Raw genomic sequence first — 26,112 nt, forward strand, 5'->3', positions numbered from 1 at the left:
CCGCCTCCGCCCCGCCCCGCCCCCGCCGGCTCCGCCCCGGTACCGGCGAGCCCGCGCGGCTCCGCCCCGCCGTGCCCCGCGCCCGCCGCCCCGCGCCCGCCGCTGCCCGACCCGCGCCGCCGCCGAGCACCAGGTACCGGGCGGGCTGGGGAGCGGGGCCCCGGCCGGCGGACCGCACCGGAGCGGGGCGGCGGCCGCGCCGGGCTCTGCGGGCATCGGCCCTGCGGCGCCCGCTCGCAGCGTCGGGAGCGGCGCGGCGACGGCACCCGGGCCGGGACCGGGACCCCGGGCAGCGCGGGCTCCCGGGCGGGGCGGCAGCGCCGCGGCCGGAGCGGGGGGACGCGCGGCCGGGGGCGGTGGGGCGGGGATGCGGGGCGGGGCGGGGACCCCGGGGCAAGGGACCGCGGAGCGGTACGGGGAGCCCCGAAGCCGGGACTCCGCGGCCGGGCGGTGCCCCCGGCTGCGCCGGGGCGGCACGGGCACCCGCGGCCGGGAGCCGGGCGCAGCGGCCCGCGGGATGCGCGGTGGCCGGTGGGGCCGGGGCACGGAGCCGGGCTGGGGGGGGATCCGCGGTGCCCCTTCCTCCCCGCCGCCCGTGCGCGGTGCCCGGCCCCGAGCGGCCTCGGCCGCCCCGGCGCCCCGCGCTGCGGGGGTCGCGGCACTCCCCGGGTCCTCCCCTCCTCTGCCCCGCCGCCGAGCAGGAGCTGCCCGGGGAAGCGTGGGAGGCCCGGGGCCGGTGGCACCCTGCACCTAGCAGCCTACGCCAGACACCTGCACTGAGCACTCCGCACTGAGGCGGCCGGTGGCACCCCGCACCGAGCACCCTACACCAGGCACCCTGCACTGAGCACCCCGCACTGAGGCGGCCGGTGGCACCCTGCACCGAGCAAGCCGCTGGCTGCCATGGCAGGGGTCTCTGGGGGACACAGCCATGCTGGAGGCGGTGGCATGGTGTGCAGCCGAGGGAGATAAATCTGTGCTGAGAGCTGCTGTGTTAGAGGAGCTGAAGACCCCTGAGGGTCGGGCTTCTCTGTGCTGCAGCCCCGCTGCCCGCTCCGCCTGCCCTGCTGTGCCGTCCCGGCCCGTGGCACCTCCGCTCGCCGAGCAGCTCCGTGCAGGAGATGCGGGGAGGGAGCTGCGCTCCGGGAGCAGCCTGCCTCGCTCAGCTCGGCTGGCTGGCGCTCTGCTCCCCCTCGTTAGGAGACGCGTCCATCAGCCAGGGCTGTGTTTGGTTGACACACGCACACACATGATCCCAGGGATGTCACTTTCTGTACCGCACGCCGCACTGACGCCGGCCGAGGGTACGGCTGCTCGCGCTGGAGGGATTCAGCCCACGTTGCTCCCAGCAGCTCCCAGCGCCGTGCTCTGCATTCAAGGCCTTTGTGTCTGCCGGTGGGGCTTCGGCAGCCGCTGAGGCAGGAGCAGAGCCAGGCGCAGCCTTAGCTGCTCCCCGTGAAATAGGAAAGCGCAGTTTTCGGGGCTGCTCCAGTCCCTCTTCTCCCCACGGGAGCGCACACAAAACCCAGTTAGAGCTGCGGTTCCTCACAGACGTGCAGGGGCAGCCTAGAGAAGAGGTCTCCACAGGGCCCTTTTTATGTTCAGAGCACGATGTGGACACGTATGAGTAGTCGCCGGGACCTGGGCTTTACCGGTGTGTGCCCGCACGGGGACAGCGGGTGTCAGCTGGGCTGTCTGCCTGCTCTCGGAGGTGCAGAGTGCTCCTTGCCAGCTTGCAGCTCCAGCGGTCTCCACACTCGACACCTCCCGGGGGGCATGAGAGTGAGCCCCCTGGGACAGCTGTGGTGGCAGGGGACGCTGGGGACTGCCGGCTGCGCTCCCTCCTTGCTGGTGCTGCCCGAGGAGAGGGGCTGGAGAGCCGAGGGGGAACTGACTCCCAGGCAGAACCGGGCTTAGGCTGGCACCCACTGTCCTTACCCGATGTGTCTCCTCTCTGCGGGAAGTGTTCAGTCCTTCTAGCGTGCTTGGAGGAGCAGAGTGGATTTAAACGCAGAAGCTCCTTTAGACTGAGGTTATCTTCTTTATGAATTATAATTATTATAATTATTTAATAGTATGGTAGCATCCAGAGGCCACAAATAATTAGTGGGTCTATTCCCATCTGTAGTAACAATACTATTTCAGTCCTAACTGGTGCTTTTGGACAGGGTCTCTCTTGCGTGTTTACAAAGATGGTCTGTATCATCCTGGCTGTTTGGTGGGTGGGGAAACCGAGGCACACGGCAAAGAAATACACTTGCTAATTCCTAAATTCCCCTGGTAGCCAGCATTGTCTAAAGCGCATAAAGATAAAGGGGGGGCCGGCGATGGCATTGGTAATCCACTTAAAGGCAGGAATTTGTATTCTGAAACGACATTCTGCCTATCTGTGCTGGGAGGCTGCAGCCGCAGAGGCCTCCCGCGCTGGCTGCCAGGACCACGGCCGGGCAAGCACCGGTGGGATGGGGGGTTGCCCCGTGGGGGGCAGACGAGGCTGCTGCGGGGGGCACTGCCTGCACCCGGGGCTGAGCTCCCAGGAGTCTGGACTGGCGCACGCAGGGTCGACCAGGGCGCTGTGGTTGCCTCTGTGAACTGCTGGGCGGCGAAGCCTTTCTAGCTTTTTCCAGAAATGTGCTTTGTGGACAGCTTGTAGCTTTCTAATAAGATTTCTGGCATGCGAAGGAGCACACGGAGTCCCAGTCTGTCAGGTCCCCCAGCTCGGCCGGCTGCTCCTCTCGCTGGGGCGGTTTGATTCCAGATGGGTGCCTGAGCGCCTTTCTCCAAGAGGTGAGAAGTTCCTCCCCAGGAAAGCGCGGAGCTGCGGGAAGTCTGGTGATGAGCCGTGTCTCTCGTGGCCAAAAGTCTTTGGGCTGTGTCCTACTTCCCTTGTCCTGTAATCACTGCAGGAATAGCCCATGTCGGAGGCGCCAGCAGAGCCTCAGTGCTTCGGTGCTGGGCACCGGCCGAGCTCTCCCGCTCTCTGGGCTGGATCTCCACATCAAGCGTTTTCCCACATCCATGCAGCTGCGCAAGGCGTCCGGGACTCGGAGGAACGTGATATTGCCCATGCCACATTCACTGGGAAGGAAGCAGCTAAACAAGGTGTTTGCTTCCTCCCATGGTGGTCTCTTCTGTAGCCCCTAGGAAAGGTGCTGAACCGCAGTGCGTGGCAGCAGCTGCAGACTGCGCGAGGGATGCTGGCCTGCTCTTCCACGGAGGTGGCTGAGGGAAGACTTGGGACATGAAACAAACTCCTCCTGACCTCATCCTGCTCCATACGGGCTGTCTGCCCGTGTTCTCCTGGGTAGGTCACCCTAACTTTTCATGTATCATTTAAAATGGTGATATCAGTGCTCCTCTGCCTGGCAAAGAGAGGTGGGAAAGCAAGCGGGTAGCAGTGAGAACACAGGCACTACTGTCATGACAGCTGTATTAGCATCCATGGGAGACAGAGGAATAATTTGGCTTCTGCAGGCTTCTGAAGGCTTTGTGCAAAGGCTTTGTACTTCACTGTGTCTCCTGACCACGTAAAGTCTCCATCTGACAGCACCAGCGTATCTGCAGTTGAAAGGGAGAGGAGCAATGCAAGTGAGAGTCGGTGATCTCTGCATGCCAGGAGGAGGATGTTGTTGCTTCTTCCCTAATTAATGGGATCCCTTCCATGGGGCATTAGCCGTGGCACGTGTGGCAAGGGTGGCTGGGATCCTCAGGCAGCCCTGGAGCGGTGCCCGCAGGGTGCCCAGGGGTGCTGGTGCTGCGGGGAGGCGGGTGGCGGGGGCTCCCTGCTCCGGCCGGGCAACGAGGGCCTTCTCCTGGGCCCTGTGGCTGGGAGAGTGACTAATTTTCCTGCAGAGCACTTCAGCCAGTGACCTAAATAGAGATGCGTGCAGATCGCTCGGCTCGTGCAAGCTGCTGCTTGCACCAGGCCCCAGCTGACACAGGGGAGGACCTCCCCGGAGGTGCCGGGCAATGCTCGCGGGGGGTGCTGGGGGTGCTGCGGAGCACGAGGTGCTCGGGGCACTGCCCTGGCTGCAGGGGACTGTGCCTGCCATCCTTAGCCAGGCCAGCCCAGGTGTTCCTGGTGGAGCCCCAGCGTGTTCAAGCAGAGCCTAAGACCTTGCCTTGAATGCTCCCAGGAGGGAGGAGGTCAAGCGCCGTGGGTGTGGAGGGAGGCTGCGAGGATCATCGGAGACATGGGGAGCTTGCCTCGGGGGACGCTGGCAGAGCTGGGCTTGCTGAGCACTGCGAAGCGTGGCCAGAGAAAGAATGTGTGTCCTCGCTGTGAACGCACGAGGGCTGAACGCTAAGAAGGGTGAAGAGCTGTTCAAGCGGAAGCACTATATTGGCATGAACACAGTCGGATATAAACTGGCCGTGATTAAGTGCCTGCAGGAAATTAGAAGGTCTGTGAGCCTCCGAGCAGCCGGGCTCTGGAAGAGCCTCCAAGACAATCGCGAGGGTAGGGCAGGAGCTGGCTTTGTGGTGGAGCTTCCTCAGCAAGGAACCGGATTTTGCGTTTGCTAGCCGCCCGAGGAGATCCTCTTCGTCCTCTTAGTCCTCCATCCTCGGGTCCCACAGATGCTCCGATCCAAGTACAAATGCGTCGAGTCCTCTCAGAGCCAAAGTGGAATTAAGCTCTGCTGTCGAGTGATGTGCTGTGAACCTGGCTCCTGCCCGGTCCTCCGCTGAGAGCAAATGCCTCATCCTCTGGTGCCACCCCTCCCAGCACCGGTAGCACCTCTTTCCTTTCCAGAGATCAGGAAAAGCAAAGGTTTTGTCCCAGGAGAAGCCGTTGTACCCAGTGAGTGGAGCTGGGTAATTAGCTGTTCTCTTCTGCAGTTCCAGGAGAATATGACTTCCTCTCTCATAAATCTAATCTCCTGGCTTCCTGCGTCTTGAGGAGAAGATTTATGTGTCTGCTCTGGTTTTCCCTCTGCCACAGACATTACCAGGAGGACGAGGTGGAGGATGGGTGGAGAAAGGGCCAAAGCTGGCCGGGGGCGGGCAGGGTTGTTCACGGCTGTGGGGGGCAGCTGGACCCTCCGTCGGTGCCTGCAGTCCCGCTGTTTGATGGCTGAAGCTGTGGTCTGCCCAGCAGCCTCGTCGGTCCCGGGCTGGTCTCTCCCACAGGACACCGACGTCCGTCGAGTCAGGAGGAAGAGCTGAGCTGGGCCTTGCTGCCCCAGCAGAGGAGCAGGCAGGCAGGCAGGCAGGCAGCTGGAGGCTTTCCCTCTGCTCTGCAGTATTTTTGGTGGATGCAGGTAGCTTTCTAGACAGGACGGTGTGAAACAGGGCTCTGTTCCTCTGAGGTCAACCCTGCAGCCCATGAGAGACGAGTCTCAAGGTACAAAACCAGAAGATTTAGTGCCTCCCTCTCACAAAATTCATCATCAATCAATGCTGGCCAAAGAGGAGTCATGGGGCCATTGGCTCTCCAAGGGGAGATTCACAAGCCCTTTACAGGTTACAGGTTGCTGAGAGTGCACCGGCAAAGCGAGGGCTGGTGATGCAGAACCAGGTTTTGGATCCCACCATCCAAAGTGGTGTGGCAGGTTCATGGATCCAAAGGGCTCCAGGCTGGGCATGGCAGCTGGGCTGATGTGTGATTCAGGGCCCCGGCGCTGCTCACAAATCCCCATCGTTCTGAGGAGTATTTGATGTTTGTGGGGAGCGAGGACAATCTGAGGGCTGGGTGGGAGTTGGCACCTGAAGTTCACTGGTGTCCATGGCCAGGTCATAGGAAGCCCTCCCTGATGCTTCCTCAGCTCCTGGGCCCATTCAGCAGAGGACATGTCATTCCCAACTGCACTGAGCATCCAGCTGAACTGGAGAGCCAAAGTACGCTGAAGTACTTGTGTCATCTATCGCACTATAGCGGTGTCGTCTGGTTTTATCTATACATCATCTGATGTGACCTGCTTTCTCACCTTATTCATGCACTTGTAATTTCCATATGAAGTAGAGGAGAAAAACACCCAGACCTTAAAAAATTGCCAAGACGGAGGATCCACCACCATGCAAATCCTTTCCAAGTTGCTCTAGCGCCGGCTGTCCTCACTTTTTAAGAAAGTCACTCCTCTGACTGCACTGACCCCCGATTTTCAGCCACCGTATTTTGCTGCACTTTGCCTGCTCAGCTGGAGAGGAGCCCAAGGCTCCCGCAGCAGAGACCCCCTCCTGCACAGCGTCTGCTCCGTGCTCCTCCTGCTCTCTGTGTGTCTTTTTCCTTCCTTGCCCTTCTCTCAGCCTTGGTATAATCCGCACTTTTTCTCAGTGCCGAGTTTTTTTCCTGTGAGATCAGCGACAGCCAGTGCCCGCGCGGGGCCTGGCTGCCCCTCCGCAGGACCTGGGCAGAAGCACGGCTAATTGGCGATGATTGCTGGATGATTATGTCTTGAGACATGCTGGTTAGCCAGTTTTTAATCCATTTAATATGTGCCACATTGCTTTCGTATTATTCTGCTTTCTTCGTCAAAATGTCAAATGCCTCACAGAAATCCAAGTCTGCTCCATCGAGGCTTTTACCTTCATTGACCAAACTTGGAACCTCATCAAAACAGACAGCAAACTGGTTTGATGAGCTGTGTCCTCCATGGCCCTGTGCTGACTGGTATGGCTGGTACATGCTTCTGTCCTTCAGCTGTCACTAGCCAAGTTCCGAGCCCATTCCCCTGCCATTGCCCCCAGCCGGCCTTGGGCTGGCGGTCGCGAGCCCTGGCTGCTGCCAGGTGCCCTCCTGGCCGCCCCTGCACTGGGGCTCTGCCGCTGCCCCGTCCCACGCGCTTGGGCTCTCCCGAGGCCGCTCTCCACCGACGTGCCCCAGGGAGGTCCCCCATGTCCCCTGTCCCGCAGGCGCAGAGCCCGGCGGGCCACCCAAGAGCAGAGCACCGGGGCTCAGCCCCCCGCCTCCTGCTTCGGCCTCAGGAGGTTGCGCAGCCCCACTCCCCGGCTGAGCACTGGCAGGGCAGGCAGGAGCCTCCTGATCACTGGCAGGTATCTCCTGAGAGCCACCTGCACAGGGTGCCGGGGATGAGCGTCAGCCACGACACGGTAGCTAGGACAGGTCTCCTTCAGCCATCCCCTCCCCTGCCCGCCTCTGTCCCCAATCCCGGTTGTCCCCCAGGAGAGAGGAGCTACCGCAGCCCTGGGCTCCCGGTGGACCAGACCCTGGAAGGGGCTCTGCGGGTTCGGGACCTTGGAGGCGCTCCAGCTTCACAGCACCTCGCCTCTCAGGTCTGTCCTCCCGACAGCCCTCGGCACTGCAGGTCTGGCCAGACCCCTATGTACCTTGTTCTGGGGTAGGGTGGCATTAGCAGGAGACATCCCTACTCCTGCTCTGCCAGTCTGGTCAGCCCAGGTCCCTGTACTGGGGTGCCCACAGGGGAGCTGGCGGGGCACAGGAAGGCGAGCAGGGAGCGTGGCTGTGTGCCGGACATGTGGTACATTGGCTGGGGTAGCCGCACGTGTGGGGGGCGTGGGTGAGCGCGTGGCCCCAGGAACGGGGGACTAAGTGCCATTTCCCAGTAAATACGCTTGAGGATAGCAGCTGGAAAACGCTGGTGCAGCTGGGTGCTGGGTGCCTCTGCTTCCTGCACAGCCCCTTCCCAGTGGCCCTTTCTGTGCATCCGAAATGTGCCTGGAGCCATGCTTCCAGACTGATCCATCATCAGAGCGATTTCCTCGGATTCAGCTACAGAACGGGAGGGCCCATCAGATACTGCAGCCGCTGGGTTGCACAGTCCTGATTCCGTCCTACAGCAGGACTCATTATCAGCACTCGAAGATGCCGGCACACTGCAAACAGCGCCTGAATGCAGCACTAAATCTAACATACCATAAAGCATACGTGGAGAGACGAGTGGGAGGGTCCTAACTTTTGGTGTTTGACATCCTCAGAGCTGTTTCCCAATGGAGTTAGCGCATGCATAATTTATAGACTTTTTCTTAGTCCTTGTGGCTTGTCTCTGATCTCTCCAGCGGTGCAGTTCGGGAGGCAGAGGGTGCCTTGGCGGAGCCCCGCTGACTGACAGCATCGCGTTTGCTGCGTAGGCAGTGGAACGGCCTCGTCTCGCTCTGCAATCAGCTGTGGCTCAGCAAGGTCCCCACTGCGGACTCATGGGGGCTGCATCCACGCTCGGACCCTGCTGGGAGCGCTCCTGCCCCACGCTCAGCTGTTGGAGCGGTTCCTGGCACCCTCTGCCCTGCGCCCCTTAAGGCTCTTGTTAAGGAAACCTCCGGAGCAGGCTGGCCGCATGCAGGATGCCCTCTGGGAGTGCTCAGCCTGGCCGTGCTGGCCCCAAGCTGTGCTCAGGAGGTCGGTCCAGCACGGAGACGTGCCAGCCGGCCCCCCTCTGCCGCTTGGCACGTTGCCTCCCTGGCACAGATGCAGCCAGGGACGCTGAAGCAGGAGCTGGGTGAGGGGCGCTGAGCCCTGGGCACTGGCCGTTGCTGCGGCACGAGCAGGGAGAGGTGACCCTGCAGCTGCGGCAGGGCCTCGGGCAGGGGCTCGCCCTGTGGCCCCTCGCCATCCCGGCAGGCTCTGCCCCGTCCCGCGTGGGTGCTGGCACAGCTGCTGCCCCGGGCCAGGCGCCTGCTGGCAGGCGTGAACATGGGGCTGCTCCTTCTGGACCTGCACGCAGCCTGCGACGAGCGCAGGGCGCAGGGGCAGGTGGCGCTGGCTCCGTCCCGAGCCAGCTCTCTCCTCCGCCTGTTGCTGTCCATACTAACGAGGTGCCCCATCCCTCTGCTGTCCCCATCTCCGTCGCGTCCTGCCTCACAAACATCTCCCGGTGTCTGGGCACGGCTCCAAGCTTGGGAAGGAAAATGCCGGGCGGCTGGGCGGCGCGTGGAGCAGCATCCCGACTAATGCCACGCTGGGGCGCGCAGTGCTGGGGCGGGGGCCGGGAGGGCTGCGTGAGCCCCCCGCTCCGCTGGGTCGGTGGCTTGCTGCCTGCCTGGGGAAGCACTGGGCACCGGCGCGCTCAGCACTCGGGAAGTTTGCTCGTTACCAGCGCAGGGTGACTCGAGGCCGCTGTGCTGAGTCAGCAACTTCGTTACAGCAGGAGCAAGGCAAGACGGTGAGGGGGGCTGGGGGGCTGGCAGGTGCCGTGTGTCTGTCCGCAGTGAGGGCAGGAGGGCTGTGGAGCAAGCAAGGCTCCTGTCTCCGTGTGCTGAAGCGGGTGCGGCAGCACCGGGGGAGCGGTGGGCTGCGGTCCGGGGCAGGGGCTGCCGGTGCCAGCCACGGTGCTGCGGGATGCAGGGCGTGGTGTGGTGTGAGGACATGAGTGCGTGCAACAGGGAGCCCACGTCACTCTGCTCCTCGCCCACGCCGCAGGCACCTCTGGATGTTTGCAGATCTCAAATGCTGGGAGACTGAACCGCCAGGCGAAGCAGCGCCGCTGCCCGCCGGGGCTGGCGTCTCCGTGTCTCCCACCCTGTCCCCGGCTCTGCTTCCCGAAAGGAGCCGTGAGCCTCCTCTGCTCCCTGGGGACATCCCTGGCAGGGCTCCCGGCGTGCACCCCGTGCTCAGGGGCGTCGTATGCCCCGACAGTGTGACGGGCCGGGGCAGCAGCCGGTGACCAGGGTGGGCAGAAGCAGAGCAAGGTGGGCATGGGGGCTTGGTGCTGGTGTGGGAGGGGTATGGCCAGGACAGGCCTGCAGAAGGAGGTTTGCCCTGCCTGCGCCGGGAGGAGCCCTGCATAGCTGTGCACTAACGATGGCAGGGATGAGGACATGGCGGGTGTGATCCCCCCTGCGTGAGAGCCCCTGCTCAGGGGCAGGGCCACCCCCAGGGTCCTGCCCCTCTGCTGCCTGAGAAGTGCTGCTGGTGTCAGGGACGCGTCCCTGGGCACGAGCTGTGGCCTCGGTCCTGCAGCCAGGTCCTGGCGGTGGCCCTGTGAGCGGGAGCTGTGCCACGTGCCTGCACACGAGGCAGGGCGGGCAGAGAGCTGTGGTGGGCACGGGCGGGCAGGCTGCCTGGGCCTGCGCGATGGCAGAAGGTACGATGCCCCAGGGAGACCTCGCTCTCCAGAGGCAGCCCCACCACAGCCTCCCCAAGCCACAGCCCTGTGGCAGAGCCAGGGGTGAGAGCTGGAGAGACACCAGCGACCGCCCTTCTCCACGGTGAGGGGCAGGGAGCGATCCCCCGGTCTCACCGAATTTGCTGTCTTAGCCGCGATGCCTGTTCTTCATCTCGGCTGGTTCTCACGCACCCAAGGCAGCTCAGTGTCCCCAAGCCACGGTCTCGCCCCCTGCCCACGGAGCTGGTCCCCCACGCCTGCAGCCCAGCCAACCCTGCTGCACCTCTGGTGGGTGCCACGTGCAGGATGGGATCCTGTGCCCAGTCCGGCCATGCCCCACACACAACAGGTCCCCTGTGCCCAGTCTGGCCATGCCCCACACAGGACGGGTCCCCTGTGCCCAGTCCGGCCATGCCCCACACACAACAGGTCCCCTGTGCCCAGTCTGGCCATGCCCCACACAGGACGGGTCCCCTGTGCCCAGTCCGGCCATGCCCCACACAGGACGGGTCCCCTGTGCCCAGTCTGGCCATGCCCCACACAGGACGGGTCCCCTGTGCCCAGTCCGGCCATGCCCCACACAGGACAGGTCCCCTGTGCCCAGTCCGGCCATGCCCCACACAGGACGGGTCCCCTGTGCCCAGTCCGGCCATGCCCCACACACAACAGGTCCCCTGTGCCCAGTCTGGCCATGCCCCACACAGGACAGGTCCCCTGTGCCCAGTCTGGCCATGCCCCACACACAACAGGTCCCCTGTGCCCAGTCCGGCCATGCCCCACACAGGACGGGTCCCCTGTGCCCAGTCCGGCCATGCCCCACACAGGATGGGTCCCCTGTGCCCAGTCCGGCCATGCCCCACACAGGATGGGTCCCCTGTGCCCAGTCTGGCCATGCCCCACACAGGATGGGTCCCCTGTGCCCAGTCCGGCCATGCCCCACACAGGATGGGTCCCCTGTGCCCAGTCTGGCCATGCCCCACACAGGATGGGTCCCCTGTGCCCAGTCTGGCCATGCCCCACACAGGATGGGTCCCCTGTGCCCAGTCCGGCCATGCCCCACACACAACAGGTCCCCTGTGCCCAGTGCAGCTCTGCCTCACGCACAACAGGTCCCGTGCCCACTCCAGCCATGCCCCACACAGGTTGGGCGCCCTGCACCTTGTCCAGCCCCACGCAGAGCCAGTGCCCCATGTACAGCGGATGCCCCATGTCCATCCATCCCACACAGGAGCCCCCCGTGCCCAGCCCAGCTCTGCCCTGTGCCCACGCGCAGCAGCCCCCCATGCCTGCCCCACGCCTGCCCTCCTGCTGCCAGCGCCCAGCAAACACGAGGCACCAGCCCCGGTGAGGCAGAGCTATTTTTAACAGCTGCTTCTGCTTGATTTTAGCTGTGAACTTGTAACGTGTTTATGCTAAAGGGGTTTCTTTTTTTCCTTCTCTCTTTGTGCTGAAAAGGCAGCACCAGAGATCAAAGCTTGTCTCTTTGCATTTTGTGATGGCGGGGCTGGGAGGGAACGTGCAGAGGCGGGCAGAGGCCAGCGGCTCCGCGGGGCAGCGCGGTGCACGGGGAATGCTCGCGTCCTCGGGGGGCTGCAGTGGCGGGACCGGGGCTCACCCACCTCTCTCTGTCCCCACAGGTCCGGGAGCCCAGGAGCCATGAGCAGGGACAGCCGGCACCCAGCGCCCCGGGCAGCCTGCCGCAGACAGCGCTGAGCCAGGGCAGACGGCGGCAGGACCATGGGCTGCCAGCACCGTCGGGGAGGCATGGCAGCAGGCAGGGTTGTCGGGTCGGCGTGCCAGGGGCTGTAGGGCTGGGCAGCAGGCAGCATGCCCAGCGGCCCCTCGCCCGTCTCCCGCGCAGCATCCCCTCTCCGCGGTGGCACGGGATGAGGCTGCCCGCTGCCCCGGGCAGCTCCGGGGACGGGTGCAGCCCAGAGCTCCGGCCGCCGGTGCTCGGCCCCCCAAGCCCCGCCGCAGCGCCCCGCTGCAGGGCAGCGGCCCCGGGGCCCTGAGCCATGGTCAGCCGTGAGCCCCTTCCCGGCCCAGCCCCCGCCGGCGAGGGCAGCCAGGAGAAAGCCATGACAGTGCGCTCGGTGCTGCTCAACCGTGACTCACCCGACATCGAGAGCCGCCTGAAGCGCCGGCGCAACCGCACACAGCAGGTCCGCTTCAAGGACCTGGTGGAGGGCGGCGCGGGGCGGGCGGCCAGCCCCACACCGGGGCCCATGGCCACCCCTGGCCCCAACACCCCACGTGCCTCACCGCCCCCCAGGGACGCCCCTGAGCCGGCGGCTCTCTGTGCCTCGCGGCGGAGCTGGCCCCAGGCCCAGCCGGGCTCGCTGACGCTGCCCATGCCCAGGAAGGCGTGCATGAGCACTGCCATCCAGACCTCCCCCAGCCTCCAGAAGCCCTTCCCAGCCTCCCAGCCCCGCAGCAAGAGTGTCTGCGACGTGGCCGGGGACGCGGTGCTGCCTGCCGCCGCGGGGAGCACCTGGTGCCCGGGGGGGGCTGTGCCCCCACAGGCACCCGGCAGCCTCCCCGTGCATGATCATGCCACAGCCCTCGCCCAGCACGCTGCGGTGTGCCGCGTGCCACCGCCACCGCCCAGGGATCCCTGTCCCCCTTATCCGGGCACGGCCGGGTGCCCCGCTGCCCGCTGCACCTCTCCGGCACAGAGCTGCGCCCCCGAGCCCTGCCTGCTGCCCCCTGCCTGCGCCCGGCTCCGCGGGAACCCCGGGGGCAGCCGTGGGGCCCTCCCGCGCCCGGCCTCCGTGCCCTGCGGTCAGCCCTGGCCGCCTGCCGAGCCGCGAGGGCTCGGCCGGAGCGACTCGGAGCAGAGCCTGCCCCGCGGGCGTCCACCACCCCAGTCCTCGCCGTACCGCCAGCAGACCGTTCCCGCCACGGACACCCACGGCCTCCGCCAGCCAGCTCAGGGCAACACCCCGTGGGACCCCCCACCACCCCAGCACCAGCTCCGCGGCACGCCCTGGGGGGGACTCTGCTGCACCTCGCCAGCCCCTATCCCACCAGCGCTGGGCTGGCACGGCTCTGCTGCCGCCGCACCGGAGAAGACACCAGCTGCGCTCAGCCATCCGGACCCCCGTGGCATCTGCAGCCGGCTACGCACCGCTGAGCCTGGGCACGGCCAGGCAGGACCGGAGGGGCCTGGGGAGCCGCTGCCCCCAGCCCCACAGGGCCCCGGTGTGGGGACGCAGCCGGCCGGGCGGGCACTGGAGGTCCCCCGGCACGGGCAGCCCTGCCTCACCACCGAGCAGTCGGAGACACTGCGCCACATCCAGGACCTTCTGCAGCTGGTGGTGGCGGCCAAGGGGCCGGTGGGACCACCAGCGGCGGATGAGGACACCCGGACATCTCAGGGAGAGGGCCCCCGGGGGCCCGGAGAGCAGGGGGACCTGCAGTCCCAGCTGCAGTCCCTGGAAGGGGTCCTGGAGACCAGCCAACAAACCATCCGGGTGCTGCTGGACGTCATCCAGGACCTGGAGAAGAAGGAGGCCCAGCGGGATGGGTGAGCAGGCAGGGATGGAGGTGGGGGCCGGGGGGGCCAATGTCCCTGGGGGGGCTGTAGATGGAGGATGGGGGGGGCCCTGCCGCAGACTTGGGTGCTGCCACCTCCTGGATGCGTTTCCTTCTGAGAAACTCAGAGCTGCCATCCACGCACACACGACGCTATGTCTTGATGCGATGTCTCGCCCGCCCCGGCTTGTTCTGCATGTGCCCACATTGCCCTCCCCATGCCCAGGGAAAGGGTGCAGGGGGTGCAGGCCAGGGGACGAGGGGAGCTGGGCCCCCTGCCCGGCTCTGGCGCAGCTGACGTGCCCTTCGGTCACGGGGAGCGGAGACCTGGGACGTCGCATCCCGACTGCAGGCTCAGCCCAGCCATGGCGGATGCCCCGGGGACAACGTCCCTGCTGTGCCCCAGGGACAGTCACCATGCCCCAGGGACAGCCTCCCTGCCATGCCCTGGGGACAGCCTCCCTGTTTCTCATGCCTGCTTTCAGCCTCATCCTTTGAGTTACCTAAGGCACAAATTCGTCAGCCGGTGCCCCGGTGGCTGACGTGTCTGCACCCCGGGGAGGTGCCCACGCACCCCCGTCCTGCCCTGCCCTGCACAGGACCTGCTCCATGGGTGGTGGGGCAGGGCATCCCCTGGGCCAATTTTCCTTGGCCTCCCAGGTAGATTTGCCAAACGGAGCAAGGCATTAGAGGTTAGTCTGTGATGGCCCAGAGCTGAGACCCTCCAAACTCATCTCACACAAGGGCCACCAACCTTCCCAGAGATGCAAGGAGCTGCTCACCCCGTGCCGGTCCTGGCACTCTCCTGTAAAACTCTCTGGGGCATATTCCCCATGCTCCGAGACAGCTCCCACCAGGGCAGCGCAACGATCCAGTCATTACATCTAACGAAGCCCGTGTTGGCTGTAACTGAAGCGCAGGCAAAGCTGCCCTCGTGCCACCTCCCAGAGCAGTGCTGGTGGGAAGGGGCCACCGGAGGTCTCTGGTCCAACGCCCACGGAAGGTGGGTGCAGCCAGGACAGGCTGCTCGGGACCTTGCCCGGCTGTGGTTTAGTGTCTGGGGGGATAGAGATCCCCCACCTCTCGGGCCTCTGTCCCAGTGTTTGACCACCCTCGGGGTGAAAATGCTCTCCCAATCTCTAGTGCTCGTGCAGCTCGTGCCCTCTGCTCCTCGCAGGGAAAGAAGCGGTGAAAAGAAACGTGCACGCAGCCTTCGTGGCACTGAGCAGTGGCCGTGGCTCAGGATATTCCCGTTAAGCTCCTGCCACGATTCCCCTGGGTCGGCTGTCAGGGAGGCAGCAGCTTCACCTGGGCGCCCGTGCTGGGAGCGCCTGGGCCGGAGGGACAGCTGGTGAGGCTCCGCGCTGAGCGGCACGGCTCGGCCCGGCCCATCCTGCCCTCGACGGCCCGTCTGTCTGCGAGGTGGCCCTGGGGTGCTGGGGACCGTGGTGCTATGGAGCATCCCCAGTGCCGCTTGTGGGTGGCATTTCAGGTACAGCCGTGCTGTGCTGCAGCTGCGTGGGGACAGCCTGGGCACTGGGACAGGAGAGCTCATCAGTGTGGCAGCTCGTTAGTTTGGCCTCGCAGGTGGAGAGGGGCCCAGCCTGCCGGGGACACCGAGCTCGGTGTGCATTGATACGTCTGACTTACTTGGCGTGTGGTTTTGGGGAGGCAGGGCGGCACACAGGAGGAGATCTGGACCTGCCAGATGGGCAGCGCCTGGTAGTCCTGGCCCTGGTGCCTGCGCACGTGTTTAATTGTTTTGTCTAAAACGAATGCCTGCTAAGTACCTCCTTCCGATTAGGGGCAATAGAGGCGGTGTGGATCCCACAGAGGCGTTAGCAAGAGCGTGCAAGCCCGGGCGGGCGTTTAGGCGGGGTGTGCAGCACCACGCTCCCTCCCTGGCACAGGCTGCCCGGCTGCGGGCGCAGCCCATGTGTGCCCGTCCCGGCTGGGAGCTGCCAGCAGCCCTGGGGCGCTGGCTCCCATGGGCCCTTCCCTGAGCTCCGAGCACCCGTTCCCCCTGGCTGCACGGGAGCTGCCTGCCCCGGTCGGCTACGTGTGTGCCGCTCCTGCCCCGGCACAGCACGGGTGACCACACCGGAGGGGAGGAGAGCGTGGTCCGGGGCTTGGCCCTGTTTGCCCCGAAAGAGGAGCAGCACCAGCAGCTCAGCACACCCTGGCTCCCCGGGGGAGTCCAGCACCCCGCCTACGCTCTCCTGGCTTTTCAGAGCAAAGCTCTGAAAAACTGCTTCTTGTGGCCAAGCACAGCAGCGCTGCTCCTGCCTCCATGGCTGGGGACCTGAGAGCGGTGCCGGGGGCTCTGGCCAGGGCCAGGGCTGGGGTTCGCTCCTCCCCCGATCGCTGCTGCTGCTGCTGGGCGTCAACGTGCAGCCCCCTGCACAGCCCACTCTGCTCCTCGCCACGCGGCCCCCGGCACGACCCACTCGCCCCTCGCCGCGCAGCCCTGGCACAGACCGCTCTGCCCCTCACCATGCAGCCCCTGGCACGGCCTGCTTGCCCCTCGCCGTGCAGCCCCTCGCACAGCCCGCTCGCCCCTCGCCTTGCCACCCTGGCACAGCCCGCTTGCCCCTCGCCCGTCAGGGCTGCACGGGGGCCTGCTGCCCCCAGGGGCTGCGCAGCTGCTCAGAGGAGAAAGGCCAGGGAGTGACCCCCTGCCTGCGGTGCTGCCTTCTGGGGCACCCGTAGACCCACGGCCGTGCCATGGCTGTGCCAAGCCTCGTCCCCGCGGGGTACGGCAAGTGCATGTGTAGAGCGGTGCCTGTTGAGAGGGCAGGTTTGCTCCCGCGGTCAGAATTGAGTTTGTCTGCTTGGGAAGCTGATTTAGCTTCACTGCGGGCAGCTTAATTAAGATCTCGGCTCTGTATACTGTTGCAGTCAAATGAGCAAACAAGATGCCCAGAGACATAAGGAATGGGATAAGAAATCACACAAAAAATTATCCTAGTGTCCCGATGCTGAGGGACAGCGTGGCCTCGTTTGCCACAGGTCAGTGTCCTGCAGGCAGGCGGTGGCTCTGGAGTGCCCACCATGCACCAGAGCGGTGCCACCAGCCCCACGCCACTCACGGTGTCACGTGTCCTCGCAGGGTCCAGGCACCTACTGCCGGCAACATCCCACACCAAACACCTATCTCAGGATTAGATCTCATCCTGGTAGAGGGGCGCAGTTTATATAACGTTGGAAACCCCCCCACACACACACATTATGTACCACATATATATATGTGTATATATATATAAAAGGTATCATGATCTAATTTATGTGCTAAGAGTATAATCCCAATTGTAATATATAATTTGGTGCGTTAAAAGACCTAGTTTTTGAGTGCTGAGAACAATCATGATCAAGGTCGAGTAATAGAAGGAAGATTTAAACAGGAAAATGTGACTGCTATGTGGGACGTGGGGGTGTTTTCTCAGCTGTCCCCCAAAAGCCGCAGCCAGCACTGCCTAAGAGGGGCAATGGAGATGTGGAGACAGAGCCCGCAAGGGTGACCCAAAGCATTTCACAGGGCCCTTTTCTTACAGCTCTGAGAGCAACCAGAGTTGGGGCACCACCGGGGAGCACCCACCGGCAGTGATGGGGTGCCAGGGGCCCGCAGGCAGCTCCTCAGCACAGCCCTGGTACAGCCCCGGCACCCCGGGTGCTCGGGAGGGCTGCAAAGCCAAAGGCGCACAAGCTCTGTTCAAGAAGCCGCAGGCTGCTAAGCGAGGAGGGACAATGGTGGACCATTTCCCCGGGGAGGTGGTGGCTCTCCTGCTGGCAGCTGAAGCCGGGGCCGGCAGTGGCGCGTGGAGGCTGCCGAGCTCAGAGGAGCATCAGGCCGGTGCTGCGGCCGGGCAAGAGGTTCGCTGCCGGTCCCTGGTGCCCCGCAGCTGCCTGGCCTCTGGGATGCCAGGACGCTGTGGCTGGTGGACGCCCCGCGCTCGCAGGGTGGCAGAGCTGACCCGGTCGTGGGGAGCAGGCACCTTGGGGAGCTCTGGGCAGGAGGGCAGCAGGGCAGGCAGCCGGCGTTCGCCCAGCGGGGCGTCGCGGTGTGTGCTCCCTGTGCAGCGTGCAGCTGGCCTGAGGATGCTTTGGGGCTGGCGTTAGCAGCAGCAGCAGAAATGTTCAGGGTGCAGATACCTTCTGTAGAGATCAGGGAGGAGGACTGCTTTGGGGTTGAGCTGAGCTTTGGTGCTTGTCAGCTTAATTTGAGTCCCATGCACCATGCACCACCTGGAGGAGGATGCTTCTCTGGTGTGAAAGCATCAAAAAGGGATAAATCCCAAGTTTGGTGTAGGCTGGTGAGCAGTCTGGGGCATCTCCCTCTGCCCATGTGTCAGGGTACTGCTGTGTGTCGCAAGTGCCCCCGCACGGACCTTGTGCTGCCCACGGTCCCACTGCCTCTGTGGCACCAGTGTGGGGAGATGCATGGGGGCCTGGGGTGGCCACGGGCATGAGGTACGGCTCTGGGATGGAGAGGAAAGGGGTGTGAAGGATTCGGGGCTTCTGCTGTGCCTGTCTCTGGTTTGCAACCATCTGAGAAATCTGCGGAGCTGAGAGGCACTGCACTTGGCCTGGCATCAAACAGCATCTCTCGGGAGGACAGAAGCCGGGTCCCAGGGAGGAGAGGAGCTGGGTCCCAGCTCCCGGCTGCTGGAGTATGAACTCGAGATGCAGCTGAGGGGCCTGGGGGCAGCTGGGGAGGCACAGGCAGAGAGAGGCCGGGTCTCCAGGCTCACAGCACTTCTGCTCTGTCGCAGGCGACACTCGTACCGGACAGGGCAGGACATCGCCAACTGCGGGACCTGCCGGGACTGTGCCTGCATCATCTACAGGTAAGAGCCAGCTCTGGCACCCTGCACGTTCCTGGCAGGGCCCCTGCTCCTAATCAGACTCCTAATTTGGCTACAAGGCAGAGGTGCGGGGGAGTTGCGAGTCTTCACTGCTGGGGACCGTGCTGGGGGATGGAAGGGACCTGCCCGCCTGCGCTCCATCTCCTGTCCCTGTGCCAGGGTGGATGCTCAGGGGACCCTGAGCTGCCAGGGGCTGCAGGGTCTCAGCCTGTGCAGGTCTGAGCTGTCCCAGGGGATGTGGCACTAACACAGTCGCAGCTTTTCCTGTCCTGTCCCTCCTAGTGGAGGAGCTCTCTGTTTGTCACAGAAATGCCTCCAGCGCCTTAGGACAGACACAAACCTGGCTGTACAGGACCAGCTAAGACCCCCTGTGCCAAGGGGACGGGGCACACAGGGAGCGGCTGTCCCCGTCCCATGCATGCAGCACCGTGTCCTTGCGCTTCGTCCTGCTTATCCGTGTCTCAAGGGGCCCATCCCTTCTGCGACCCCACAGCAGCTGGGAACGCAGAGGGCTGTCAGCCCCGCTGTCCCTGCAGCCACCCCTGCTCCTGGGGCACCATGTACGGTCCGCTCGGGGGGGGCACCACAAACAGAAAGGCCATTGCCAAGGCCCCTGCACCTGCCGGGAGGCTCCCATCGGACTGGAGAGAAGACGGCAGCGCCCGTCACGCCAAAAGACAGTTTGGTGCAAAACACAGCCCCACCTCATGGCCTGGGCCCAGCGGGCAGCAGCGCACCCCCAGGGACGCTGACGCGTGCTCATCGGCGCTTTGGCCAGCACAGGGTAACCTGGGGGCCTGGGCAGAGCTGCAGCAGAGTCGGGGTCGTGGCAGAGCTGGGGACGCATTCCTGCGCCTCGGCTGGACCCGGAGGACTGCCGTTCCCTGGGCTCTGCTGCAGCTGAGGCTAAGCACAGGGGCCGGCCCCGGCCCCGGCAGCTGGGCTGCTGCGCTAGGGCAGGTGGGACGGGGCAGCAGGGACAGAGATGCCATTTGAGCCAGAGCCTGAGCCTGGGCTGCGCTGAGGGCAGGGCGGCACAGCTGCCCATCCCCGGACTGTTTCTGTCTTTGCTGGGTGACCCCTTCCCTGCAAGGAGTCCTCAGACAGGGCTCACGGGCTGCTCCCCACCAGCGCGCGCTCCAGCTGTGAGCTTGCAGCCTCCCCTGTCTCCTCATGGCTCTCTTCGTAGCCCTAAAGGCAGCATCTCCCCCAGCAGGGTACACCGTGCCGGGGAATGGTCACGTCTGCCCTGCCAGCCCCGTGCCAGGCAGGACGCTGAAGCCACGCCAGCACGCGGCTGACAGCCGCCATGCCGGGACCCCTCAGCGGCAGATTTGGAGGGGCGTGGGTGCTAGCACGGCGTCGGTGCTCGCTGTCCTCGGAGCAGGGCTCGGCTCACCGGGCCAGCCAAGGAGCTGTTCTGGCACACCGGTGCCAGCTCTTCCCCCAGCGTGCTGCTGGGGCTCCCAGCACGGCTGCAGGCACCTCACTGCTCTGCAGCCAGCTCCTACCAGCTCCAGCTCCATGTGTCAGAAAGCCAGAGCAGGGTCCTGGTGTTACCTGGCCTGAATCTGGTCCCTTTATCTCTGTGGAGAGCAGCTCCCACTCGCAGGAGCAGATGGGGTGATTTTCATGAAGGACAGCTGACGGGCTGCAGGTGGAAGGGGAGCTGCTCTGGTTTGATGGCAGAGCATTTATCTTCTGTAAAAGCAGTATATTGGGGAAAGCCTCGTTAGCAGCTGGTGGGTGGGCTTGCTCGCTCGCTCTGAGTCGAGGCTGCATCTCGTTGTCCCCGTGCCAGCTTCGCACAGACACTGCAGACGAGCTGCCGGTCGTGCAGGGGGTTCCTGTCCCTTGCTGGGGTCCAGGACCGTGGGGCCTCAGCTCTGCTTGCCCGACACCGGCACTGGGTTGGGGCATGGAAGCACTTTCCTCCACTGCCCTCCCTCCTCAGAGCCCATTCAGTCTCCGGGAAAGGCATCTCACGCGCTCGCAGTGAAGGCAGTGACGTGGCCGGGGCCCTCTCCCCATCAGCCCTCTGGGAATTGGGGAGTTGCAGTTTAGCCTGAGCCTTCTGCCCGTCCAGGCGTCCGTGGGCGTCCGTTTGTCTCTCTGGCCATGCAGCCTGCCGTCTCCCTCTGTGCACGTGCAGATGGCTGGCCAGGCATGTTCTCATTTTGCTGTTAATTAGGCTCACTCTGCTAGCGCTCAGAAGCGCAGGATGCAGCGCACAGAGCTGGCACCGAGCAGCGCTCCACAGTGTGCGCACGGGGTGGTTTAGCCGCTGCCCCGCTGTGCTTTTGTGAGCGCCTGTGCGTGGGATGGACGCGCTCTCCTCTGGGCTGGGGTGCCCCGGCGCCGGTGCGCTGTGCACCGGCATCCTCGCACCCCCGCGCCGGCTGCCCTGCGCGCCCGTGCCACCGTGGCAGAGCTGTGTCTGATTCTCTTGTTCTCTGCTTATTTACACCACAGACTCCCCCGCTGTAGCTCGTGGGGGACTTCAGTGCTAATTGGGTCTGACGAGCCTGTCTCCACGCGGCACTGCGGTGGGGAGAGATGTCACATCTGGGGGAGGTGGCTCCCTGTAATTGCCAGGCTCCCGCCGGGGACTCCCTCTGGGCTTCGCTGCTGTCCGCGTGATGAGAAGAGGCTCCGGTGGGACACGGGACACAGGGTGGGGGGAGCGGGGACAGTGCGGAGCGCACCGGGTGCCAGGAGCTGGGGCAGCGCTCCAGGCACCGGCCCTCGGGGATCAGCCACAGAGGAGGAGCAGACCTGCCTGCCTGCGTCCCGTCCCAGGGCTATGCATGAACGCGCCAGCTGTGCACCCCCGTCGCGGCCCTGAGCCCTTCCTCTGCATCTGTGCTGGGAAGTCGGGGTCCCTGCCCATGCTGCGCCCCTGCTAAGGGGCTGTCTGCCACGGCTCGCCCTCTTTGCTAGAAATAGCTGGGGACAATCAGTGTCCTCGCAGGGCGAGGTGACGGGAGGTGACGGGAGGTGACGGGAGGTGTTAGCGTGCCGTGTGGGGCTCGCGGGGCGCTCCCTGTGTGTGGGGTGGCCGTGCCACGTGCATAGTCCCGGGCACACACCGCAGCACCTCGCTGATCCGATGGGACGAGGCTGGTGTGAGGAGATCAGAGCACTTTCCGTGTGAGGAAGCATCACGGCACGTGGCCACCAGCAGCCAGCGCTGCAGGGTGCTGCGGGGACACTGGAGGGCTCCGGCACTTGCAGGAAACCTGAGGGCTGTGGTGGGGGGCACAGCCCCCCCCTACCCAGACCCAGGGTGCCCTAATTCCATGCATCACCAGCGGTGTGACAGGCAGCAGCACAGCCCTTGCGTCTTGTGCCATCTCCTGATGCTGCAGCTGCCCTCAGCCCATCGGGTCCGGGCGCGGTGCTGGTGGCAGCAGCAGCAGGACGAGACACCCCGGCCCCAGGGGTGGGCAGCCCCTCCCTGGGGGGCTCAGTGCTAACCGGGGTCCCACAGACCCTGGGCTCGCCCCCCTGCGTCAGCACCAGTCCCCAGCTAGGGCAGCTGGCTGGCTGGCTTCCCACCCCGGACAGATCGCGGGCAAAGTCTCGGCATGTGTTAGTCCGAGCTGGGAGGGACCCCGCAGCCCCGGGGGGACGGAGCAGCACCACCAGAAGCTGTACCCTGCTCGGGGGAGTACATCACGGTCCTGCAGTGAGGGGATGGCAGCGAGGGCAGCACGCTGCTGCGGCTGGCAACTACAGGGTGCCCGGCCTGTCCAGAGCCTTCCTCTGCCCTCCCCTCCGTGCTGGGGGTGCGGCTGCCTTGCCGAGGATGGCCAGCCCTTGCAGCAGTGGCACGGGTCCCTGCGGGGCACTAGCGGGCATTGCTGCGGATGGCCTGATCAGGGCACAGGAGCCACTGCACGCCCGAGTCAGGGACTCTGCCTCTGCTGCAGGAAACCCCAATTGCCCGGTGCCTGAGTGCCACCGAAGTGCCACGGGCACAGTGTGCCGGGAACAAGTCCCTGGCACTTAGGGAGGCCACTTGCAGCAGTTCGGCTCCCCAGGAGGGACTTGGCGTGTTTGTCCTTGTTTAGGGAAGGCATTTAGGGCAAAGGAGCTCTGGCGAGCGGGTGAAACAGAGGAAAAAGCACAGTCAAGCCCAAGAGAAAAGCAGAGGCAGCGCCAGGCTTTGAGGCTGGATAAGAGAGAAGGTGGGGGGGGACAGCTGAGGGTGACACATCCCAAAATACCCCTTGCCACCAGGTCAGGGGCTGTTTGTCAGCCTGTCCCTCTGGAAGGAGAGGTCCCTGGATGCTCCAGCACAGCAGGTTTAGCTGTGCGGTGCCACATGCCCAGCTGCAGACCGCAGCACCGCAGGTGGGTCGGCTGTTTGGGACGGATCCAGCCCCCACCCCCCCACTTACAGCCTCCGAGGGTGAGGGTGGTGGGCAGGAGCTGTCTGAAGGGCATGCCAGCAGGACGTCCCCTCGCAGGGGCACACGGTGACCCTGGGAAGTCTGCCTACCGGGAAGTGCCGGGAGCCCTGGGGAAAGCTGCCAGAGAAACGCCCAAACGGCCACTCCGCGCTGCAGGCTCCCAGCCAGCGGCTGCTCCCGCAGGAGGCCCCTGCCCTTCCCGCGGGCTCAGTCATCCCCTCCCGCCGCAGGACGACAGCCGCTGAAGCCAGGCTGGTCCCCTGCCATGCACGCCGTCCCCGTGCAGCAGCCTCGGGAGCGTGGCGGGGCTGAGGTCCCCGGGGACACGCCCCGGGGACGTGCGGGGGGCTGAGCTCCCCAGGGGTCTTGCGGCAGGGCGCAGGGGTGGAGGCGGGTGCTGGGGCACGGAGCCGTGGCGGGCAGGGGGCCACAGCAGGCGATGCCCTCTAATGCCATCCCCTTCACCCTGCTCGCCCGCAGCGTGGAGCACGATTTCCGGCAGCAGGAGGGCCGCTTCCAGCAGGTGCTGAGCCATATCGAGGGCGACATGACGCCAAGCTCCCCCGCAGCAGCGGCGGGGGCCGTCCTGCCGCCCAGGCAAGAGCCATCGCCAGTGACGAAGCTGCCTGCGAAGCTGGACACGAAGAAATCCAGGCGCAAATGCTTCTGGTTCCTGTGAGCCAGCAGTGCCTGGCGGACCAGGAGCGTGGGGGCACCATCCCAGCACTGACCCCCTGCCCACGTCTCCCTCCTCCTCTCCCTCCCTCTGATGGTAGGGTTTGGGTAGCACCAGCTTTTATATTTTTAACCGTTCAATTTAATCTATCGGAGCTCCTGTGTAAATAAGGCGAGGGGAACAATGGCTGTATTTAATGAGAATTCAATAAATTCTATGGAGACGCTATTTTTGTTACATCCTCTCCCACCTGTGCACTTCTGTTCTGGATGAGGATGAGGAGGGGGCTGGCGGCCGTTCCCCTGCACGGGCTGCAGTTCTTGCTCAGCCCCAGGCGCCCACAGCCCCTTGGCGAGAGCAGCCTTGGGCCCTCCTCTTCCTCAGGGGTCCTCGAGGGCCGCCTGCAGCCCCGGTGCTCCCAGCCTGCCCCGGCTGAAACCAGCACCCGTCCCTGCGCCCCACAGCATGGGCTGCTCGCCCTTTCCCCCGGCTGCTGCCTGCAGGGTAACCAGGAGTGCCGAGGGTTTCTCCTGCAGCCCTGGTCAGAGACGGTGGAAAATGGTGTCCGGGGCACCCTGGCCGGGAGAGAGGAGACCTGTGCCCGAGACCTCCCGGGTGGGAGGGCAGGCTGTGTGGGGGTCCCGGGGGACATGGCTCTCCTTCCAGCGAGCTCCCCTGCGCGAGGCCGGGGGGCTGGGGGCTGAGCCCCGCACCTGTACCCAGGGCTGCCACAGGAGCAGGGGCTGCTTGGGGCTGCGGGGACTAGAAATTCCCTCTCCCCCTTCGCGGCCGGCTGGCAGGGCCAGGATGCGCTGGCTAATTGCAGGGAGAAAGGAATTAGCAGCTCAAATAGTCCAGCCTCTGCAAGGCTGCCCACGAGAGGAGAAATTCAGCGTCGGTTTAACGAGGGTCCCAGATCAAAGCGGCCGGCGGCAGCAGCGGGAGGCGAGTGTATGCCAAGGCGGCGCAGGAAGTGCTCCCCACGCTCCCCCCAGCCCGCCCGGACGCGCCGTGCCCTGGCCATCCTCCGCCGCCGCGGAGCCGGGGGGTGAACGCTCCCCAGAGCCCAGGGCCCGGACATGCTGCCCGCACACAGCACTGGGGCTCTCGCCTCCGTGTCCGCTGGCGGCGGGAGCAGTCACGGCTCTCCCAGCGGAGCCACCGGCCTCGGAGAGGACATCGCCCAGCCTCCTCCAGGAAGCGCCTGGCAGCCCGGGCCGCAGCAAGCGGCTGTCGCAACCAGAGGTCCGGCGAGGGGATTCAGAGGGCAGGAAGGTCTGGCCACGGCCTCTCCAGCTGGCGCCCACACCACGGTACCCCAGAGCAGGAGACTCGCACGTGCAGGAGCTGACATGGCGTTAAGCCCCATCCCTTGTGCCGGGGACGCACCTGGCGCTTGCAGGGCTGCAGCCCGGCAGTGCCAAGGGGGCTGGCGGTGCCAAGGGGACCCGTGGTGCCCCGCTCACCAGCGGCCGCCCGAGCCTCAGCCGCAGCCTCTCCTGCGGCAGCTCGTCCCTTCCCTGCAAGGCGCTCGCGAGCCCGGTGGGACGGGGCCGAGCTGTCAAGGCAGGGGCAGGGGAGGTCAGAGGTCTCTCAGTGCCCGAGTTCCCGGGACAGTGAACCTGGGGCGCTCCTCCCTTCTTGCCCAGCAGCAACAGGATGGATGGAGGCCACCCCCGGCGTGGGCACACGCGTCTCTGGTCCCCTCCAAGCCTTCCTGGCAGCCGCAGCTGCTGGAGCAGCCTGGGCTGAGGGGCCTCGGACGCCGGGGTGAAAGCAGGGGCTGCAGCAGCGGCATGAAAATCACGAACGGCGCTGGGAAAGCTGCCAGACAGCGTTTCTGGAGCCCAGCAGGGCCAGCGCGTGGGAAGGGGAGCAAGCGGTGGGAGTGAGGCGCAGCCAAAGCATCGCTCCCCTTCTCCCACACTGTACATGGGGCCACGCTTCAGCACCCAGTGTCGCAGCCTGGCAGAGCACGCACGCCCAACAGCTCTTTTTGCTCTTGCTTCCTCTGGCACTGAATCACGCAGCCTGGGAACAAAGGCTAAAAGCAAGATGATACCAAATGCAACCCTGTATGCATCTCCTGCCTGAGTCACATCTCCTGCCTGAATCATACTCCAACGCTGAGAGCCTGCTGTGCCCACCCGGCACAGCCCCAGCGGTGCAGCTTTCGGCAGCAGAGCCTCAGGCGTGTCTGGTGAAGCAGCTCTGCCTGGCCATGAGGCCACTTGTGCCAGGGCGCATGCCGGGGACTGCACTCGCCATCGGCTTGGCCAGTAAAACCACCCCAGGACAGCAGAGCCGCGGTCAGGAACGTCACCACGGGGCTGCACCGCCGGGGCTGCGCCGGCTGAGCGGGCAGGGGAGGGCAGGCTGAGCTGGGAGCCGGAGGGGAGACCCCACGCCTCCCCTGTCCCTCGGGGCTACGAGAAGGGGTCACCGGGCAGGGAGCGGCAACACCGGTGCCTCAGCGCATTGGCAGGAGCAATCCCAGCACCCGGGACGCTTGCAGAGCAGGGCAGCCTCATGTGCCGGAGAGCATGGGCAGGGCCAGTGAGGATAAAGCTCCTGTCCTGCCTGCCGGCTTTACTGCCTCGGTTTAG

The 26,112-nt window shown here is 65.1% G+C and overlaps 2 protein-coding genes across 2 annotated transcripts in view; one reads left to right on the forward strand and one right to left on the reverse strand.

Annotated features, from left to right (window-relative positions):
* Positions 1-26,112, reverse strand: part of LOC142408783 (dedicator of cytokinesis protein 2-like) — an 86,140-nt gene that overhangs the window by 17,790 nt on the left and 42,238 nt on the right. The gene's annotated exons all lie outside the window — the stretch shown is intronic.
* LOC142408778 (uncharacterized) lies at positions 44-23,698 on the forward strand. Its single transcript, XM_075499335.1, has 4 exons — positions 44-133; positions 11,657-13,545; positions 18,323-18,397; positions 23,311-23,698. The coding sequence occupies exons 2-4, from the start codon at positions 12,035-12,037 to the stop codon at positions 23,507-23,509; spliced, it is 1,785 nt and encodes a 594-aa protein (XP_075355450.1). The 5' UTR covers positions 44-133; positions 11,657-12,034; the 3' UTR covers positions 23,510-23,698.

Source organism: Mycteria americana, chromosome 4 (genome assembly GCF_035582795.1).
Source record: "Mycteria americana isolate JAX WOST 10 ecotype Jacksonville Zoo and Gardens chromosome 4, USCA_MyAme_1.0, whole genome shotgun sequence".
NCBI lineage: Eukaryota > Metazoa > Chordata > Aves > Ciconiiformes > Ciconiidae > Mycteria > Mycteria americana.